At 41.1% G+C, this 22,497-nt stretch overlaps 2 protein-coding genes across 5 annotated transcripts in view; both read left to right on the top strand.

The window, feature by feature from the left end:
- hipk3b (homeodomain interacting protein kinase 3b) overlaps window positions 1–9,014 on the top strand; it is a 40,026-nt gene extending 31,012 nt beyond the window's left edge. For 3 of the 4 annotated variants that reach the window (XM_015037142.1, XM_015037144.1, XM_015037143.1), the window contains exons 6-17: window positions 403–587; window positions 668–827; window positions 2,061–2,184; window positions 2,280–2,401; window positions 3,499–3,623; window positions 3,881–4,048; window positions 4,135–4,467; window positions 4,556–4,702; window positions 4,798–5,057; window positions 6,116–6,167; window positions 7,021–7,154; window positions 8,411–9,014. In XM_015037142.1, coding sequence (XP_014892628.1) covers window positions 403–587; window positions 668–827; window positions 2,061–2,184; window positions 2,280–2,401; window positions 3,499–3,623; window positions 3,881–4,048; window positions 4,135–4,467; window positions 4,556–4,702; window positions 4,798–5,057; window positions 6,116–6,167; window positions 7,021–7,154; window positions 8,411–8,919 — 2,319 coding nt within the window. In that variant the 3' untranslated portion in view covers window positions 8,920–9,014. The remainder of the gene's footprint in view (window positions 1–402; window positions 588–667; window positions 828–2,060; window positions 2,185–2,279; window positions 2,402–3,498; window positions 3,624–3,880; window positions 4,049–4,134; window positions 4,468–4,555; window positions 4,703–4,797; window positions 5,058–6,115; window positions 6,168–7,020; window positions 7,155–8,410) is intronic. The other variant, XM_015037145.1, reaches the window with a different exon arrangement.
- A 5,847-nt stretch (window positions 9,015–14,861) lies between these two features.
- Window positions 14,862–22,497, top strand: part of kiaa1549lb (KIAA1549-like b) — a 71,970-nt gene continuing 64,334 nt past the window's right edge. Inside the window, exon 1 of the mRNA XM_015037146.1 lies at window positions 14,862–15,807. Coding sequence (XP_014892632.1) covers window positions 15,576–15,807 — 232 coding nt within the window. The 5' untranslated portion in view covers window positions 14,862–15,575. The remainder of the gene's footprint in view (window positions 15,808–22,497) is intronic.

Genomic DNA, 22,497 nt, shown 5'->3' on the forward strand with positions numbered 1-22,497 from the left:
AAAAAAAAAAGATCCTATTTGGATCTGTGAATGCCTCGTATCCACGATGCTAAGTTGGTTAAAAGGAAGTCAGAGAAATTAAATTAGTATTCTCTGACATGTTGAGTTTGTCTGCCCTTCATTCATACTATGAGAGGGCAAACTTTCAGCAGATAGCAGGAAAGCTGAATGGATTGCAGCAAATCTGAGTCCTTTGATTCCTTTGAGCTTTCTACCTCTTCTGCAAATTTGGATTTTGTAATATTGGCAGCTTTAAAAAAAAAAAAAAAAAAAAAGTATGGCTACAACAAGGTTTGTGTTCTCTTGGGAGAGCTCACAGACTCTGTGTCTTGACGCCAGTTGTGCTAACTGCACATTTTTTTTAAAAAAAAAAAAAAAAAAATGCAACCCTTTGTATTACAGGTGAACTTGATGATGAATCTGGAAGGTTGTGACTTGTTAGCGGAGAAGGCTGACCGGCGGGAGTTCGTGGGCCTGCTCAAGAAGATGTTGCTGATCGACGCAGAAGAGAGGATCGCCCCTGCCGAAGCGCTCATCCACCCGTTTGTGACGATGCAACACCTGCTCGACTTCCCCCACAGCAACCAGTGAGTCAGCTGGGTCTCGCATTTTAAGACATTCTGCAGATTATTGCGATTGTTTCACGTACCCTCTCTCCTGTCCGTAGTGTGAAGTCGTGTTTCCACATCATGGACGTTTGTTGGACTCGTCCCACTGGGTACGAGGCGGCCAACAGAAACAAAGGTCCTTTCGTTAGACCTGTAACTACAACCACTGCTGCCTCAGCCAACCTCCCCTTCAGTAAGATCCCAGGTGTTCACACTCAAGTAAGTTGTCCAGAGTTTGTTTTTAGTAGCAACTTCCACTTCTGTGCATGGAGATTTGTGTTTTCCAAACCCGTGCAAGAACAATTATTAGATCAGCCAACAAATATGCATGTTCTCAGAAGATTAATAATTTCTTTTGGTAGATAACAAATGAGTAAAAAGAACATTTCTTGGAAACGGAATGACGGAGTAGCAAATGCTGCAGGTTCCTGACATCCAATGTTCTGTTCCTTTCATTTGTTCCAACACAAATGAAAGGAACAGAGACTGATTTCTTGCTTTTATTACCCATTTTGTATGCCGTCTTGCCTGTCTTATTGCGTCCTAGCACTGCTGTCATGGCAACAAAATCACGTCATGTTTCTGAGGTCATGGCAACAGTACAAATCACTGTTGTTGCCGAGAAGAAAAGAGGAGACGAGGCCCCCCTAACCTGTTTTGTTTTGGATTTTTCTAGTGCTCAACATCTTTACCTGAAAGCAATCATGCTGAGTTTAAAAAAAAAACAAACTAGAAAGATACAAATATTTACATATTAATGTTCTTTTGCAGGCAGCTACAAATATTAGAAGTCTCATGTTGCTTTCCACATGCATAACTAAATAGGTTTGATCATTTCCAATTTTAAGCAGCATCGAATGCTGCTGAGAAGGCGTTTGTAGGAGAAGGTCGTAACTGATTTGGTCTAACCCATATGAAAGCCTGCTTTGTGTTCACCATCATGTGTATGGGGGGGCTGGGCTACACGCAGTAGCAGTAGCAGAACAATATAGCCCTAGTTCTCGTTATCCTTTAAATGTGATTATACCCGGGCACGAGAGCAGGGTTAGCAGAGAAGCAAAAGCACATGTTCCACTATTTAAAGGGTCTGACTTATTTCCGCTCAGCATTGTTAGCTCTCCTGGTAAGTGTCCAGATTCAACAAACAAGGCTGACCTCGGCAGGTCAGCCTGGATAAATCAATCCCATAAAAAGACATTTTTTATCAGCTTGGACATGTGATGATAGTAGCAAAGCCTTGACTTGATCACTTTATCCTAAAGAAGTGGGCTCTGAGTATGTTTTTTTGTCTAAATTTTAAACTTGTCAGAGCAGTGACTTTGTTGTCGTAGATTCGAGGTCCAACACGTTCTCCTTAATTCTGTCCAACTGAAAATCAAACTCTGTTCATAGAGCTGTCGCCACCTACTGGCAGAATAAAATATTTATGTTGCTTTTATCCTGTTTTTTCAGGGTTTAGTTCCACCTGCGCCGTCAGTAATGCACCATGGGATACCGCTGCAGACTGGCGGTGGTCAGTTTGGATGCAATGATTCGTTTCAGCAAGCTCTCATTCTGTGTCCCCCGACAATACCAGGTACTGAATGGGACTGTCAGTCTCAATTTCACTTTTATCATTTTTTTTTTCTGTAAATATCTAAAGGTCAAACATCCTGTTATTTGCATCTTCAGGTATCCCCACTAATACTGCTAAACCAGCTGGCTACTCTGTCCGTATGGAGGCCTCTGTACCTCTGGTGACTCAAGCACCATCAATCCAGCCGTTGCAGATCAGACCTGGAGTCATCACTCAGGTAGGGGTTGGATAAGGATTACACTAATAACTTAAAGCATTCATACCCTGCAAACTTTTCTTTTAACATTTGTTTCATTACATCGCAAACCAAAAATGTTCAGCTGTTTTATTTTCTGGTATGTTAACAATGTAAAATGGTGCATAAGTGTAAAAGTGGAAGGAGAGGATACAGAGTTGTAATTTTTATTTTTGATTTTTTTCGCAAATAAAATGGGAAAAGTGTGCCATGCATATGTATTCAACTTCCCTGATTCAAAGTGTTGTGAAAATATAATTTGCTCTCACAACTTGAGACTGAAGTTTCTGCCCACTCTTTGCAAGCCGCCTCAAATTCTCACATTTTGGTCTCCGTCTGCCAACGCCTTGATCTAAACCGTTCCATTGTAACTCTGCCTGTATATCCAGGGTCGTTGCCATACTGTAAGGTTAACTTTGACCCCACTTTCAAGTCTTTTGTGGCCACTAATAATAGTCTGAAGAAAAACATCCCAACAGTATAATTCTGCCACTCCCACGTTTCACTGTTAGGATGATGTGTTTCACAGTGACGTGCTGTGCTACTTTTGCTCCATGTGTAGCGTTTTGGTCTAATCTGACAAAAAATACATTAGTGTCATGTGTTTGCTGTGTCTCCTACGCAAGATGTGACTCTTCTCTGTAATGCTCTCTTAACAAGTGCCCGCAGCCAACAGAGAACAGCTGCATTTCTACTTAGATTATCTTTCACACAGGCTCTATTTTTTTATTTTTTATTTTTGCAAATAAGTGACTTCTGAAGGAGGTTGTTTTGCACTGAATTTTATTTAGAGGTATTAAATTAAAAGAGGCCGAACTCACCTGCACATCGCACACTCAGACATTTACCTGCAAAAGTTTAGAAAATCTTGCATATTTTTTCCCCATCTCTGTGTTGGTCTATCACATGAAATTTTCATTAAAAATATTAAGCTGTTTCGATTGTGATCTGACAACATGCTAAAGTCCTGTGAATATATTCCCAACACAACTAGTATTTAGGCTGAGAGACTGAGGTAAAGTGCACCCCTAAGTAAAGTAGGTCAAACATTCAGTTGTTGTTTTCCGACACGCTGACAGGCCTGGTCGAGCCGTGCCCAGCAGATCTTGGTGCCCACTTGGCAGCAGGTTACATCTGTCCCCCCACCATCAACCACACTGGCTTCTGACACTGTGACTGGCACACAGAGATTAAGTGACTGGGGGTGAGAATCCTTTCTATTTTAGTATTACATATCCTTGATGTAACATACTTTCATTGCAAAGCTTTATATGCATAGCCTTTTATTTATTTATTTTTTTTTTTTTTTAACTTTTGGTTGCTATGCTTAAGGGATGGATGTAGTAGGCTGAAGCTGTATTGTTTCCTCCCCTTAATGTTAATGATTTCTGACTCAAAGCTGACCCTTTGACATTCAGAATTTGTGCTGACGGCTTTTGGCTTTTATTTTTCTTGCTGCAGGAAAGTGCGTCCCCATGGTAACCATTTCAGCTCCATGATTGCACACCCTCAGCCATTCCTAACCAACCAAATGACCATGTCCACCCACCAACCGGTCAACATAGGCATCGCACACGTGGTGTGGCCACAGCCAGCGGCAAACAAGCGAGCAAAGCCTTGTGTGAACAGGTGCTTGACGTGGATTTTCATAATTAAGAAAGACAGGGAAACATGCACCTATGGGAACTGACATTTTTTTTCTGTTCGTTGCGCAGGGGCAGCAGCACCTCCCAAAACACAAACATCCAGAATGTGGCATGCCAGTCCCCAAAGATGGCCGATACAGCAAAGAATGTGGAGGAAATTGAGGAGGAGGGAGCCAGATGTCAAGAAGAAGGGCACGTCATAGGAGAGGGGCGAGCGGAGGATCAGGTCGAGGAGGACGACGAGGAGAGCTGCTGTAAAGTGGAGCCGGACTGCGAGGAGCTCTCGGTTTCGCAGGAGCAGCGGCAGGAAATGTTGATCTCTGGCCTCGCCAGCCCGACTGTTAGCGTCATCAGCATCAGCAGCGATGAGGAGGAGGACGCACAAAGACACTCGATGGGCGAGTAAGTACTGAGCATCAGGCTGAGTTGTCCGTTTCTCATTCTCTAAAGGCTTTTGCATCTTATTTTTGCTCTGTTTACCAACACACAGGTGTAAGGGCAGTGCAGATTGTGAAGCATGTCAGAGCACCATCAGTATGGAGAGAGTATGTTCTCTCAGCAGTCCAGACAGCACGCTCAGCACCAGCTCTTCAGCTTCAGCCCAGTCCAACAACTCCCCATGCAAACAACCCAATAGGTAAAGCTCTATTATTTTTTTATTTTTTTTTACATCCAGGGCATTTTACACATTTCGAATTCAACAGAAACACCTGATTTGTCAACCTCTTCCAGCATGTCGGATGACGAACAGGAGAGCGGTTGTGACACGGTGGAGAGCTCGCCTGCCTCGCACAACTCCGGCCACAGCAGCAGTCCCTTTACCGAGCGCCGCTACATCGCCGACAGCAACCAGAACTGTGAGCCGCGCGTGGCGTGCGTTGCCCCCGAGACTGAGCCCAGCAAGCCTACAATACGCACCGTTGTGGTGCCTCCGATGCGGGTGCAGAACAATGACAACAACTGTTCGATCAGCGAAACACCTGGAAACGCAGGTAAACCTTGAAGTCTTAAGGTTTTTCTAACAGATATGCATTTAAATGTTTGCTATCCTTAAAGGACATATATCATTATTTTTGCGCCTAACCATTGACTACCATTGTTACTCTTAACCCCATCAGCCCTCCCGTTTCTTCTGACGACAGAGACTTGCAGTGATTGTGCAAGTCTCACTTTTTCTCCACATAATCTGCCCGTGTTTTTAGTCATGAGGGATTTTCTCCACTACAGTGATGAAGCTGACCAAACGTTATTCCTCTCCATCAGAGCATTCAAACTCTGTGGAAGCGTATGTAGCTAGTTGTCCATGTTGTCCACTTGAATTATCAGTCATAAACCTGAACTGTGCTATGTCTTCATCACTCAGTTTTTGTTGTTTCTTCTATTTATTTAAGATTTCAGTTGTTTTCTAATCTTGGAACACAAATTGTTTGAAACAGAGGGACTGGTTTTGACTGAGTGAAGAGAACCCCGTCCCCCTGACTTTTGATTTCGTCCACGAAGTTCACCCAGGTTTCACTACATAGATGATTTCTATGGAAGAATTCCTCACTACATTAATTTATCTGTTCTTTTTATCCGAAAAATCAATGTGTTCTGTGATTTGCGAGAGATGTTTTGGTTTGAAACAATATGTCAGGGTTCACAGATGCAAAGCCACAATTGTAACAGGGCATGACTCAAAAGCTTCCTCTTGTTTCTAAAGAACGTGTTTGAATATCTGAAGGTTGGTTTTATTTCTTTGTGTTTCAAACTAACATTTCTGGCACTAAAATATGTTACATGTCCTTTAAATTTGTATTTATCCACTGTTGTGGAGTAGGAGTCGGGTACAGCTTCCAAAATTTTCTGAAGGAATCAGTGTGGTTTGATAGAAACATATTTTTCCCTCTAATATAAATTACAGCTTGCAATAACTGAAATAATGGGACATCTTTCCATCTTGTTGCTGTGTTGTTTTTGATGGTATTATCCACTCAGACAGCTACCAAGTGCTTAAGTACGTTGTGTGAGGTCAAAGGTCTGGTCAACAGTGCTGCTGTCTGCTCCACAGGTCACATGGCCTGGGATTATGCTGTGTTAGTAGGCCACAGAGGTTCTCACAGGTGATTATGGGTTCCCTGCTGTGACGAATCTGCTCTGATTTCTGATGTTTTTTACTTGCATGATGTCTACATTTCTCTAAATCTGAGATCTGCTGAAACTGTGTGGATCTGCACTTCTCAAATCTGCGTAGTACATGTGTAATAACCGCCAAATGTTCAATGCTCTGAAAAAAAAAAAAAAACTAGGTGAAAGTTTAGTATTTTCTTGCTATTTTAAAAAAAAACTAATGTTTGAAGTGTAGCTTTTATGCTGTTACGCATTATCTCTGTGGGCTTTGTAAGTGCTGTGAAGAGTAATTTAAGTATGACTTTTTTTCTGAGTTTAGAAAGTGAAGTGTTTGGCTTTAAATCCTGAAAGAAAATCATACAGACTCATTTTTGCTTTCGTGCCAGTGGCGTATCTCTCGCCTGCCTTTAAACCACTACAAATGAAGCCCAACATAAAAGGGCACGTCTCTCTATTTCAGTGCTGAAAGATTTATTTATAGCAAACAATCTGACCCCCACCATAAGCTTTATGATCAAGCTTAGTGAGAAACCTCTCCTCTTCTCCAAAAATACTTCTATTTATATCCATCCATGTTTTAAGCCTTGGAACTGATCCCACACAGCTGAAATCTCTGATAAGCCCACAGAGCTGCAAATGTTTCCAAGTGGGTACCGAGATATGCCGTGCATTTGCAGTTGTTGCAGTTGGATACATGCTCCAGCTCAAGTCCTGTTTGCTTGTTGTATCCTTTCTGACAGCAAGACCTGGGCACCAGTATATCTGTATTCACGCGTTACCCCCTCTCTCTCTCTCTCTCTCTCTCTCTCTCTCTGTCTCCTGTTACATGACCTCTCTCGGTCTTAGAGTCTTTGTGCCACTCCAGAGGGAGAGGCATTCCTGGGCGACAGCATCACCACTCCACACCGCTCCTCAACAGGCCGCAGAAAATCGGCCCCGTGTTCCAGCCCCAGCAACAGCAGCCTATGGGCTTTGGACAGGTGAGGGAAATTCGCCAAGAAAATCAGTGTTTAAAAGGAGAGTAATGGCTGCACTTCCACTCTGTTAAAGGGGTTATTAAATGCAGAAAGCAGTTGCACTTCATAAGTCGAGCTTAATTTTGCAGCACTGGCGTCGGTCTGATGAGAGCTAATTAGATTCTATTGAGTGCAGCTTTGTTAAGATGAGCTTAGTATCTCTTGGTAGAAAGACATGTTTCACCTTCTTAAATGGATCAATGACAGCAGTGCACATGCTCGAGCTCGCAGACAGCTTCCTGCACGTCCTCGCAAATGTAATGCTGATTTTTGCTTGTCATCTTTTCCTTTTTATACCACTGCCAGTTTAGGGTATCAACTTGGGCGGTTGTGACTACATGTGGGCAGTCAAGAGGCATAAGGAGTACATTTGAATCGCAAATGTATATATATTTTTAATTACTGAACAGCTCCACTGTATAGCATTGTCTCTTGCTTGTTTCAAGTGCAAAAATCAGACGGTGTTTGCCATGATCTGCGATTGTAAAGTCAAAAACTGAATGAAATAGGAAGTGTTGTTTTCTATGTATTAAATGAACAACAAAAACAAACTTTTTAAACGAATTTATTCCATTTGAACTTATATTGAGTTGAAGACTGAAACTGAAATTCTGGATCAGTGTGAGAAGCCTGTAAAGTAAAACACTATGATGAGGGCTCCATACTTAAAGTAATAAACATCCTCAAAGATCTCAATCAATCAAAACAGACTCTCGTGCATAATAACACATAAAATATATATAATAGAATCTAAGAACACACATACAAAATCGCACGCAAAACATAATTTAAATTGATCGATTTCAAAACAAACAGTGCATCCTGAAACTGGATGAGTAGCAGGAAGGAATCGGTGCGATCTGTGATCACTACAACGATATTGTTTGCAGGACAGATCAAAGGTTTTATGAAATGTACGTTGGAAGTGTTTTGAATATGCAAGCACAAAGCAGCTCAAGTCAAACTGAACAGAAGCTACAGCAATTTTTCTAAATATCACTAATCCTTTCTAAAATGATCACAGGAAAATTTGTCCTGCTGGGTTCTGCAAAGGGCAGCCCCAGTTCATTCTGTCTCTCTCTCTCTTTTTTTTTTTTTTTTATACCAGCACTTCTTGGATTTAAAACTATCAAGTGTCGTCTGCATGAATAATATTTTAAAAAAAAAAAGAAGGCAAGATTATGTGCACTACAGCACAGATGTGTTCTTCTCTCCCTCAGGTCCAGCATTTCACTTCATGCCACCAAGAATGGAACGGGAACTTTGCCAACCGGCGACCACAGGCGTACATCCCTCCCACCATGCATGGGCACACCTTCACGCTTTCCCACAGCAGTCCAAACCACACAACAGGCCCCCACCCCCACCTTGGGGGCCACCCGCATTCTCAGCCTACCCTGTTGTCGTACCCTCCGTCTGGCCCTCTGGTTACAGCGGCCCCCGTGGCCCACCTGCTGGCTTCCCCTGGCGCCTCCCGCCCCGTCCTCCAGCCCACCTATGGCATATCCCACCCGGCAGGCATTGTGCACCAAGTGGCAGTGGGTATCAACCCCCGGCTGCTCCCCTCCCCCACCTTGCATCCACAGAGCCAGTTCAAGCCCCTGTTCCCCCCGCACTCTTACATCGCCTCGCCTGCTTATGGCAGTTTCCCCCTCAGCCCCACCAAACTAAACCAGTACCCCTACATCTGAGCGTGGCTCTGGTACCTTTCCTACCGCCTGGGGGCTAAGCAGGGCAGCATCCCATCCTAAACCACAAACAACATGGTTTTCATTTCTAATAATAATAATAATAATAAAAAAAAAACAAAACAAAACCATGGCACAACCACAGAGAAAACAAGCTATTTTTTGAATCATGTCGACTCGGTTGTAATTGAACTTTTAAGCTTTAAAAAAAAGAAAGAAAAAGAAAAAAAAAGAGTTCCAACGGTGGAGATGATCTGGCAAAAATTAAGAAGGAAATAATGTATGAATGATTGAATGATGGAATGAATGAGTAGTTAAACTCACACTTAATGTGTTTTGCACATTTGATATATCTTTGCATTGGATCTTCTACGAATACTCCTCAAGACAGATGAATAATTGGGGTGTTGTTGAATAGTTAGAAAAAACCCCCCGGTCCCAGCTATTTTTCTACATTGCCTTCTTATGTGTGCAAGACACATCCGTATTTGTAAAGCCATCCCAGTCTCTAGCTCTAGATCGACAGATGCACATGTTGTCCACGGTGTATGTTGTACTGCGTTTGAAGTATTTGTACCTTTTCGGTGTCTTTTGATGTTCGCAATGTCAAGTCAGTTATCCGATTTAAATAGGGTTGTTCATCACGCTGCATGTGGTCTTGCATGAGCAAAAATGTAAACGGAAAGATGCATAGACGTTGCTCTTATTGTTTGTGTCACAAGACTCGCTGCATTGTATAACTGTCCCCCAGCCATAGTGCCTTACATATTTGAGGTTGTTAATGTTACTACTTATATATGACTATATACATGAATATTAATGTACTGGACTGCAGCACTTGAAATTCCAATCAGTCGATGCATCCTATGTGTGAGTATATATATGCACATGTGTATATGTTCCATGCATAGCCTGCATGGATGTGATGTATCGCGGACAGCGGTGCTTATTTTTCGGAGTCTTTGTATATTTCAGTGTGTAGTGAGTTCCTTTTTTCTGTTCTCTCAAGAAGAACGGCATGCTTTGCTGTTGCGAATGCCTGCTGTTTCCTTAAACACGTTTGATTTTTTATTTTTTATTTTTTTCCTCTCTGTTTCCGAATGAACTAGTGTACAAAGTGCAAGTACTGGATATTGCTTAACATTTGATAATCACTTTCTATTTAGTGAAACTCTTACTACTAACAGTATTTGTACTGTTTAAAAACGGCAATACAATCTAAATAGTCGTCGGTTATATATTTCTTTTGCTTTTTTTGTCTTTTTAATTTTATTTGGAGTGTTTTCACTTTGTTTTTAGATGTTTAGAAGTGTGACGGGCATGGCTTTGATTAGGTAAGATTTAAAAAAAAAAGAAAAAAAGAAATGCAAATTCGTTTTATGGTATGGGATATTCTTAGCCTGAGCAAACCATGCAGTATTTGATATACACACATATATGACATATATTATAGAGTTAGAATATTTAGTACAGATGCTTGTTAAGGTGTGAGGTAATTGTGTGCAATTCTCTCGTTTATGCATGTGTGACAAAGTTAACTTTTCCCCTTTACATTGATACCATTTGTTAAAGGCTTAATGCTTATCAGTGTCAACTACTTATTTTATACATTCCGTCAGGGAGGATATATATATATATATATGATGTGCTGTGTTCTTGTTTTCTTTATTCATTTAGAGCGGTCCACAAAAAATGCACACACCCCTGTTCAAATGGCAGATTTTGTGATGTGCAAAAACAAGAGTATAATGAATTATGATGAATTACTGCCCTGAATGTGTATCATCTTTAATCTGACATTGTGGGAAAAAATGTGAAAGCTAAAAAAAAAAAAAAAGTCTTGTAACTTGATTGCATATCTCTAATTGATTCACTTTGTTGAAGCACCGTGTCAGTCATTTTCAGTCTTCCTAAGTTTACCCAAGTGAGTCGGACAAACCAGAAATGAAATTCAGCTGCCTTGTAGGATTTTACCTTTTGTTTGGTCACTTACATCCTAATTTGCAGAGACGTTACCTGGAAAGGATTTTTAACTGCCAAGACAAATTTCACCATCGTGGAGGTGAAATTTCGTGGCGGAGAATAAATAGGACAAGGAGGACTTTACATAAACTGAAGTTTTTATCAAAACTACTGAAAAGAAGAAACTGAAACTGGTCAGAGAGTCTGTCAAGAGACTAACAAACAACACCAAAGGAGCTGCAGGAATTTTCAAAGTAGTGGCTGCATTTTTACTAAATCTTGCCACAGAATCAAGTAGTCTGATGAAACTACATTTCCATTTTTCTTCTGTGACTCTAAATGTCATGTTCGACATAGCGAAGAGATCAAAAGAACATTGTACAAGCAGTGAAAGAAAGATGGCTGCAGTGTTTCCTCTTAAATAGAACTGATGTGTCCACGTTGATGAAACTATAAATAGTAAAAAACAATTAGTCAAGACGTGGCATACTGATGGACTAAGGGAGACTGAATACTGACATTGAGTCCAAAGATGCTTCCACAACGTATTCTTTTAAGGGTGTGGATATTTTGGCAGGCAGGTTGTCTTTTAGTTCAATTTTACTCAACCCAGGCCTTTTAACATGGGTGTGTTCTCTTTTGGGAGCCAATGTTTTAATTTGTTGTGTGCATTTTATTTTATTTTATTTTTTCCCCCCCTTTACTTCTGTCTGTTGTTTTTCAAATGACGTTGCTTGTGCAGCACCAAAGACTGTAATTCATATATTGAGCAAGGTAGCTATTCTGTTTGCATAGACCTCAGTTATACTGTAGTTGTAGAATGAGGTTTTGTTCAAAGAAAAAAAAAAAAAGAAGTTATATTTAAAAAAAAACAAAACAAAAAAAAGGAAAAAAACAGCTGATGTTTTGTCTAGCTTATTGGGCAATTAACAAGTCGTATCATTTCTTTCTTGAATGTATCATAGATAAGCTGCTATATGATGATTGCCACTTCTCTAGCTGTGAAATTAGGTGATTTCTCTCTGAGTTTAAACCTAGCGTTTTGTATAGGTCCCTAATTATCTGAAATAGAAGTGGCTTTGATTTCTGTGTTTGCATTCATTTTCGGAGTGTCACTGTAACTACTGTATTTGCTGATGATGAACATTAGTTGGATTTGTTGTTCCTCGGGGTGCGTGTTTTTTCAGCATCAGTATTTTATCCTTATTAACCTCTCGGGCTCGTCACTGCATATAAATGATGTATCGATGTAACTTAAGTTTTGTATGTTTTCATATCGATGTTTTGTACACATCTGAAGCTGTAGCTTGCAGGATTGATTTAACTTTCTCATTGCACGAACACCGTGTATTACCAGTACTCTTTTTTCTTTTCTTTTTTTTTCTGAGTTATGGGAGCACTGTGAGATGCCAGAAAACAAACAACACCCAAAAAAAAAACAAAAAAAAAACAAACTACGAATCCAATGTGCCCCTTTCACATTAGACACTTGTCGCAAAGCACTTACAGCTAGTGAGGCTTGGAAATGTTCGATTAAAGTAAGAAACGTAAATTCACCCCCGATGCTTTTTGCTCCAAAACAGTTTTTCGTAACTTGTTTTATGTCAAAAATGATTACAAGTACTTACTGCAACCTTTTGTATCTGTTCAATGTTCTATCCGCTTAGAGTATCAGTCGGATATTCTAACCTGCCTTGCGTTCAGATCGCTCTCCCCTTTATGAGTGACTCATATCAAAGTTTTTGTCAGTGCGAGGCGGTGGCCGTTGTTATGTGTCCTTTACTGAAACTGCGACAGTGTAAGCAGCACTGTGTATGTGCCTTGAGATCCAGAAAAGTGAACGAGCGAAGAAGGCAGAAGAATCCAACTCCACGATCATGTAGGAAGTCTCTTTTAGCGGCCGCTTTACCAAAGAGCAAGGGGAAACGAATTCAAAAGTAGGACTTTTTTGTCATAGAGTCGTGCCAGAGAATTTGACTCCTGATCCGCTCCTCTCTCAGATAGTCCACGAAAAAACAAAAAAGCCTCTGTGGTGACAACAGGCTGATAAAAAACAAACAAAACAAAAACCCACAGTTAGACTTTGAATGATACGATGCATGGTGATCTTCAGATAGTCACTCTGGCTGAACAGCAGATGCAATACTTTCCATTGTGCGGTCGCTGCACCACAAAGTGTTCTTAGATAATCTCCACGCTTTACATTACCTTGCATGAACACATGCACACTTCGCTTCACTTTTGTCTTCTGTCATGCAAGATTGAGGCTAAGTTGGAGCAACTAGAGCACAGCTGACAACACTGGTCTTTTAAAATCAAAAAAGCTAAATTTTTTTTGTTTGTTTTTTTGTTTTCGTCTGGTTGTTGATTTCATGCTCCAGATGGAAACTGCTCTCTACATTCAAACAACGACCCTGATGCATCTTTGTGTTTTTAGAGATTTTTTTTTTTTCTTAGCTATTTGTTTTACTGATCACATTCAAATGTCACTTTGGGAAAGAAATATTGTGATGATGAGGCATGAATTAGATACATTAGCGCTTGAGATAGGTCCCCAATAATAAGCATGTGAAATGTAATCTGTGTTTTTGACTCCCTCGAAGCTTATTCACCAGCAACGCGCCTGCATCGACTCTCCCGTATTTTGTCACACAACGCAATGGATGCAAGAGGAGAGAAATCTTCACACTCGTTTCCGTTTTATTTTAATTGATTGAAATCTTTGTTCATGGATTTTTGGAGGATTGTGGTCACGTTTAGCAGATAACACAGCTGTCTGTAAAATGCCCAGTTGTTGAAATTACTGATTTTGGTAATGACATTATCGTCCTTTCGAACTTTTACTTCAGGGTCTCTTATTGATCTAAATGTGCTACTCTTTGATTTGATTGAACAAGGATTGCTTTTCCCAAGTTCTTCTTTTCAGTCTTCTGGTCATCTCTCTCAATTTCAGAGTTAATTCACACTGCAAGTTATGGAATCACCTGTTTAGATCGCTCTTCAATTAGACTTTATTATGAAATCTGAACTGTTACTGTTTTAATACCTGTAGATTTTTTGTGGCTTTGTTTTTATGTTTTGTTTGCTTTTTGTTTTTTTATTATTTTATTTTATTTTTTTGATTTTGTGCTACACTAGTTTGCCATGTAGCAATTGCACTGTGCAATATTTACAGTATGAGGACTGGGAAAACTAACTCTATGGATGTGATGTCTCTTATACAGTTTGCGATAGTGTTTCCTCTCTAGTTCTCAGTGATTTAGGTGTGACCAAGCCTTCTCTACTTTGTCACATTAAGCGGGTTTTCCAGGTGACTCTTTTGGTGAGTGTCAAAATAAGACTTTATGGTGTATTATTGTTAAAATTCACTTTGAATTAAAAAAATCTATTGATGCAGCCCTTTCTGTGTCCTGACTCTTCCTCCATCGCCCACGTTCACTTTGTTTGCTCAATTGTTTGTAGTTTTGAATTGTTTTTGTGTGACAGAGCAATTATCTAAACATCCTTATTTATACATTTAGTTTTGACAAATATTCATGGATGTGTATTTAGTACTAAACTTTCGATAGTGAACATACCGTTTTATAAAGCACATTTTTAAAATTTAATTTAATTTCTGGGAGGTACACTCAAGTCATGTTTTGGTCACTATTTGCATACATTTTTAGATTATTTAATAATATTGAGATAAATTACTTTTTAAACACAAAGTTAGTAATATTTGAAGTGTTAATATTATGCTATTTAAAAAAAAATAGAAATTATGGAATTAAATAGATCAGAAGACTTAATGTTTATGCGTCTATCCATGGGCATATGTTGATAATTAAGTAACATTTGAATATTATACAATAATAAATTTTATATGTTCATATACAATTGTAAATAAAGGTCAACTAAATAAGTGTCAGCAGTAATATTTATAATGTTAAAATGTACAAAAGCACTCATTACAAAAGTTTATATGTGTACCTGGGAATTAGAAGTGTCAGCAACTTGTGTCTTTTGTGAGTCAAGGGCGCCATCTTGTGGAGTTAAAACGGTACAACAACCACGGCTGTAAATGCCTTCTCTCATTATGCGAACATCAAGTCTGATGAGGTTGACAGTAGCTAAACTTTGAAATTACATTCTTAGCAGAAGTGTGGCTTTTGTATGTGTGGTTTACTTCCAAAGCTGAACGAGTCCAGTAATGCAGAAAGAATTACCTATGCATTGGCAGTTTGAGCCACACACACACACACAGCCAGCAGAGGGCGCCGTGCAGACAGGTCAGCTTTGACTTTCTATACAGATGCTATTTTGTTTCAGCCTGGCCAGAGGAGTAGAAGACCTAAATGAGCCACCCACTCGCCGAGCTCCGTGGAAATGTGCTCGCTTTGGTGGTGACTGAACGTCCTCTGCACGCAACTCGGTGACCGTCATCCCTCAGGAGCGGGTCTGAGCGAGCCACTTCACCTCCAGCGGCTAAATGTCAAACCTCTGGGCAAAGTGAGAGCGCCACTCTGCGCCACACGGCGATGATGGGTGGACCGAGCGCAGCGGAGCGATAAGGGCGCATTTCTTGATTTCCCTTCAGCGTCGCGTATCCCCACTTCCCCTCGTCCTTCTATCCAGCCCTGGACACACGACGTGACCCAGTGACGGCCGTGTTTCCCCCCCACCCCCGTTCACACACGTGGATTGATCCAATGCATTATTTACGAGCGAAACTTCAGCAACTTGTCCACTGGATATGGCTCCCGGTGTGAGGAGTGATGGGCGGGCGGGTCATCCCGAAGTACCGGGAGCCTGCGGGGCAGACGCCTATGATGGATGCTCACCGCGCAGGAGGGAAGCCGGAGGAGACAGGGGGAGGAGGTGTTTGAGGAGCGGTTTGCGAGCCGGAGCAGCGGGGATGCTCGCACACTGCCTGCTGTCTTTGGCTCTGCTGTCACTCCTTGTCCGGCGCGCTGTGGCCGCAGAGGGTAAGCTCAACGCCGAGCAAATGCGCTCCAACACGCTGAGGCGCATGCTGATCTGTTGCACCAACGTCTTTCTGCGTTAAACCTGCCCCTGCATGTGGTATTTACTGTGAACAGGATGGGGGGGGGGGGGAAAAAAAGACACTGGGTGGAAAATGGGTCTTTTGTTTTTACACAGGCAGCGTTTTGTAATCCACTGCAGGGTGCATGAATCCTGGGCTGTGCAGATGGAGCTGCGGTTGGATGAATAGCTTGATAAATCTTTTTTGTTTTCTTTCTTTCTTTTTTGTTTTTAAAGGAAGGGGTAAAAAAAACAAACAAAACAAACTTCTGACATTTAACCTTCTAGATGTGTCTTTCATATGCTGGAAGACGCTGCTGTTGACAAGATTGTTTGCTGTCATTGACTGACCTATTGGCTGGTAAAATACCTTAACGACCCTGACATGCCACAGTATTTCAGATTGTGGTGATTCTGGCTGTCTCTCTCCTACACCTGCGCCTGCAGCCATTTAACTTCTTTGTCTCACTGATCTGATTGCACTACACAGACGTAGACAAGCTGCACTCATAGCCATTTCATCCTCATCCATTTCCCCGAGTCCAACTTCACTGCCTCGTTGTACTTCTGTTACAGTTCCATTTAAGTTACATTTCCACTACAGGGGTTATTAAACAGTGTCGTTGTTTGTAACAAGCTGCAGGGAGTTATTCTGGGAATGCAGTGCATTTACAGGGCAGTCTGTTTTCAGAGCATCTGGGACAGCACTAATGACACACATTCTCGTGGCCCATTGTGGGTCTGTTTGTCTCAGTGGGCACGCGAGGCAGCTGAGGGAAGTCGGGCCGACTTCGCTGCCATTCCTTCCGTCAACGTTTTGAGCAAGTCTTTTCCTTTGAAGGACAGTTCCTGTCTGCAAAAGTGCACTGATTTGGCAGCGTTCCACTTTGCTCGTGCAATTCTTTCTGCCACTTCAGCACAGATGGCCCTGAAGGTCTCTGCATGCATCCACAACTGAAAGGAGAGCAAGACAAGATGGTCCTTTGCAGGTGCTAAACAAACAGTGGCGCTCTTACCCTTTTCCGGGCTGCAAACTGTGGTGTCGTGGCTGTAGTCTCACCTCTTGGTGATGCACTGCTACAGTAGCACAGTCTCCTCCTCCTTTTCCTCTTCCTCCCATCGCTTTCTCGTCTTCCTCTTTGCAGTCAGCACATCCATTCTTAAACATAAGTGCAGCAGCACCTGAGCTCCTAAATATTTGGTGATGGTACCGCGCAAGTCCTTTTAATAGTCCTTTTAATATATATATATATACATATACATATATATATATGTATATATATATATATATATATATAAGTGGCCATCATGCTAGACACAAAAACCTTTCCATTAGTTGAAATTTTGAATTAAACTTTGACTCATTTGGGGTTTTTTTGTTGTTGGTTTTTGTCCCTCATGGATCTATAATAGGTGCATTGCCTATTATAGATCCATGTTGGCAACTTATATTTAAGTTGCCAACTTATATTTAAGTAGGCAACTTAAATATAAGTTGCCTACTGATCTTCATGTCTGTGTATGTGTACTTGTAAGTCTGGCTGTGTAAAACCACAGTGAGTGGGTATAACTAGAAAAGTACTCCTCTTCCTAAGGCAGAGACTGACCCCCAACCCCAACCTCCCACCCTTCTGGTATTGCACACCCCTCCCAACAACAATAATAATAATAATAATAAAACACTCGTGTGCACACATAACCCTCTTCCGACATCTGAGGAAACACATGAAGGTGGCAGCTTACATATGCCTCATCTAATCTGATAAAGCTTGAAGAGCCTCTCTGAAAGAACAGAATAAAACTGTTCAGCAAAGCAAAGCTTACTATTCACAAACATTCAAAATTACCAATGGTGTCCAAGTGATGGCATGGATACGTTAATGAATTTCTGGATTATAGTTTTGGATCACTAATGGATTTTAATGACAGCCCGTTCTTAGTATTTCTCTAAATTGGAGGTTGCTCTTGGCAACAATAAAAGCATCAGCAAGGTTTAGATGTGTGCTTATAGGAATTATTGTCCCTTCTTCCAGGAAAGTATTTGTGAGGTCAGGCACTGATGTTGGATGAGAAGACCTGCACTAACTCCACTTGATCCCAAAGGCGTTATGTTCGATTGAAATCAGGAGTTTGTGCAGACCAGTCAAATATTTCACAACAAAGTTGCTCATTGAAGTATTTCTGAACTGTGCTTTGTGTACCGGTGTCCAGTTATGTAGGAAATAAAGGACCAGTCCGCAGACTATCCCCCACAAAATCAGGATTACAAAATTGTCCAAATTGTGTTGTTATACAGCAGCATGAAGAGTTCTTTTCACTAAAGGGCTTTGCTCAGCTCCCATACTACAATTTACTCTGCACCAACCATTACATACGATACTACACATGCAGAGTGTACTCTGCATGCCTAGAGTCAGAGTCAAACATGAAGAAGCAGCATTCAGTTTTCATGCTCCTCTAATCTGGAACAAACTTCCAGAAAACTGCAAAACAGCTGAAAAATTGAGTTCAAGGCCAAAACCTCTCTCTCGTTCAGAGCTGGATGGTTTATTGTTATATTTGATGATGATTATTCTTGATGATTCTGATGATGGCATTGACAAAATGTAATGTTTGTTCCTTGGTTCATATGTTTTTGTCATGCGAAGCACTTTGAACTGCCTTGTTGCTGAAATGTGCTGGTCAAATAACCTTGACTTGACTTAACTCTGTTGCAGTCAGGCAAGTTGCAAGCTTCTTGCCACTGCCAAAGCCAGACTCTGGATTGCCAGACAGACTCATGATTGATCTTTCCATAGAACAACGTCTCCGCTGCTGCTTGAGAGTCCAGTGGCAGCATGCTTTGCACCACTGCATCTGGCACTTTGCATTGCACTTAGTGACGTAAAACTTGGATGTGGCTGCCATGAAAACCCATTTCATTAAGTTTTCCGTGCCCTGTTCCCAAGTTAATCAGAAGGCCACGTGGAGTTTGGATGATACTGACTGTACAGAAAGGTAGCAGCCTCCGGACAGGATGCGCCTCATTATCCCATCTATGATTAAATGTGGCCCACCACTTTGTGTTTTGGTTTTAATATCCACTAACAACTAACTGTGGAATATTTAGTAGGAAGGAAATGTCACAATGAGACTTATTACACAGGTGGATTTCTCAGAGCCCCTGAAAAATATTAATTCACCAAAAAATATTTGTAGAAGCCGTCTGCATACTTAGGCAACTGATTTTATACCCACGTGGTCACCGAAGTGCTTGGAATGTCTGCATTTTATCATTTGGAGGGGTGACCCAATATTTTTTGCAACATAGTACACTTTCAAAACCCATTAGACCTTCTTTACGTTGTTCGGCACACAAAAACACAACAGTTTCACAACCTAAACATACATACAATGGTTTGCGTCGCATCATTTGTTTTGTGCTGAGAACCACAACAGAGTTTGACAAATCTTGTATCAGAATTTTCTAAGGTCAAAGCAATTTTGGTACAATCACATTTCACCTTACCCACTGTTTAGAGAACAATGCAATGTACAGAATTCCCCTATTATACTCGCTTAAAACTAATTTGCAGCTCACACACTTGTCCTAGACTCAAAGTTGGCTAAATGAGACTCAGTAATAGTTGGAGGAGTTGAAGCAGAGCGGAAGCTGTCCCTCCTCTGATGTCAGAGCAGAACCTCACAGTTACTTATGAGTGCTGACAGCTTTGGAGGGGACTGACCTCATAGAGCTCTCGATTCAAAACGCCGTCCCTAAGCTGCTGCAAGTCATCACTTCCTGCCCAGGGACTCATTGAAATGGACCTTAGAGAAGGCTGAAAACTGTTTTCTCATCAGACTGCACTTTTTTACCTTTTCTTACTTGTGAATTGACCATTAATGCACTAGTTGGCTCGTGGCATGCTCTGTGGGTTTTCTCCTTTTAAAGCCTCTTCTTGGCCTTTTTCTTGTGTTTACGGAGAGAAATGCTGTTGCTTTTGTTTCTACTCTTTTTCAGGCTCCCAAGAACATTTATGTTGAAGTAAAAAAAAAAAAAAAAAAAAAGATGTTTTAATGTTAGTTTTTGCTGGTCTTGCCTTATTGCAGCTGCAGACTTAATGACAGTTAATTATGCCATTTGTAAACCTGTTAGAGAGTCTTGAGATGTATGCGACGATTCTTCTCTGTGCGTGTGATTTCCTTTTCTCCACAGGTTCAGGTTCAGCCACTGGAGGCTCAAACATTTGTCTTAGTGAAGACGTGTGAAGCTGAGAAGTTAATACAAACAGCCAATCGTGATTTTCTCAAAAAAAAAAAAAAAAGAAAAAGATGTGTGCCTAAAACAGTTTTCTAAATGTGTAATTTTATTGTGGGATACATTTGTTGGAAAAACATGCAGCTTCTGTTTAGAACTGTGAGGGACTTGAGAGCAAGAAAGGGAAACAGAAGAAACCGCTTTGTTAGGTGATGAAAAATATATTAGTGTCGGCAATCATTCAGCGAGACTGAGACCATTTGTCGTCTGATCTGGCTGTAAGTCACTCCTATGGTCTTTCTGACAGATTGTAAAAGTCAAAGCAGGGAACATTTTATGCTCCTCACAGCTGTACACAAAGCAAGCAGCAGGTCAATCTCACATTGATGTAAAGATAGGAAAGGCTTCTAATTAGCATCATGTGCCATCTGCCTTGCATTAAGTTTGGTACAATCAGGGAATATCGGCGTTGTCCCTCTGCGACGGGTTATCTCCATGTCTCCCTCTGTACCTTTGAGCCTCTGCGCTCCTTTTGTTTCCCTGCGTTTCTCTGGCTGTTTGGCGGAGGCTGATGGCAGATGAAGGGCTTGGCTCTGCTGCTGCTTGAGAAAGGGCAGCAGGGTGGCTGATTTACTGGGACACGCTTATATTGCAGGCTGCTCTGCACAGAGCCATTGTTAATCACACAGCAGCACACAGAACCACAACAAAAGATCCCAAGCACCGATTGTGTAGGTTGTTTAAGAAGATGATTTATAAAAAAAAAAAAAAAGAAAAAAAGAAAGTGTAATTAGGTTGATTGCCTTCTTACTTGTGGGTGAATAAATGACAACAAAATATTCAGTTGCGACGTCTATATTTCCTTCAACAGTCTTGGTATCAGTTAGCTCGTCTCAACCCTTGCATCAACACCGGCATGTCGTGTTTCTCACAATCCTGAGCTTTGGTATTTTTAGGACTTAAAATTGTTCTAGAAATACTTCATTGGATTTGAGTCAAGGCTCTGACTAGGGCACATGAGGACATCCATACCCCAAAGCACACAGTCATCTTGGCTGTGTGCTTAGATGAGATGAGTGTTGATGAGATGAGTCGTTGCCTTAGTCTGAGCTTTGGAGCACTATGTGGTAAGAAGTCTTAAAGATTCTCATTGAATTCAGCTGTGCTCACAGAAAAAAAATAATAAACATCCCCACAGCATCATACCACCACTACCATTCATCCCAGTTGGGATGCTGTCCAGTTATGCTTGTACTTCAGGCATATCTGGACTTTGCTAGGATTTTGTTTTGGATTTTGCTTCTCCTAGTCTGACTGTCTCTAAAGTGTGTTTCTGGCCGCCGTAATGTAAGGAGCTGATTGGTGGAGAACATTAGCTAAGATTAACCTTCTTGATGAGTCTACCTCCACAAGGGAGCACTTGAAATCACCTTTAGTGACGGTTGTTTTCTTGCACACCTCTCTGATCACAGCCTACTTTCCATGATTACTCATTTTCTAGGGAGATTCCTGGTTCCAAATAATGGACTCCTCAGTGCTTTTCTAAAACGTTTAAAGCTACTGAAATATTTCTGAAATAGATTTACGCTTTCAGAAAACTTACATCACAAATCAGGTTCTCTCAGTGACACATAATGAAGGGCAGAATAGCAGAAATCACTTAACTTTCTGAACCATCCATCCATTTTCTTTACACCCTTGTCCCTCAGTGGGGTTGGGAGGGTTGCTGGTGCCTATCTCCAGCTAACGTTCTGGGCAAGAGGCGGGGTACACTTTGGACAGGTTGCCAGTCTGTTGCAGGGCAACACAAAAACAACCATGCACACACACACACACCTAGGGGCAATTTGGAGAGGCCAATTAACCTCATGCTTTTGGACTGTGGGAGGAAACCAGAGTACCTGGAGAAAACCCACGCATGCACAGGGAGAACATGCAAACTCCATGCAAAAAGACCGGGGCTGGGAATTGAACCCAGAGCCTTCTTGCTGCAAGGCAACAGCTCTACCAAGTGCGCCACTGTGCAGCCCAACTTTCTGCACAATAAGTGTATTAACTTTAGGACTACTATTTAATGTGGCTTACATTTATTTTATATTCTTATTTAGAACTTTCCTACTATGTTTAAATATAATTCCCATTAGTTTTCAAAACGCCCTTCTGACTCTGAATAAATTTCATCTCTGTGCCTGAGAGTAAATACTAATCTAATACTTATATTAAAAAATGTAAATCAAAGGGTTCACCTCTAAGAAGAGTTCTTGATTGTTTAGCATTAAGCCTAAAATCAGATGTTGCAGATTTAAAAAAAAAAAAAAAAAAAAAAAAAGCTCTTTTTCGCTTGATCAAAAAAGATTTTGGATTTTTGGTGTCCAAAAAAAAAAAAGAAAAGGGG

Source organism: Poecilia latipinna, unplaced genomic scaffold, assembly GCF_001443285.1.
Source record: "Poecilia latipinna isolate Pla-1442-1.1 unplaced genomic scaffold, P_latipinna-1.0 Scaffold396, whole genome shotgun sequence".
Classification (NCBI taxonomy): domain Eukaryota; kingdom Metazoa; phylum Chordata; class Actinopteri; order Cyprinodontiformes; family Poeciliidae; genus Poecilia; species Poecilia latipinna.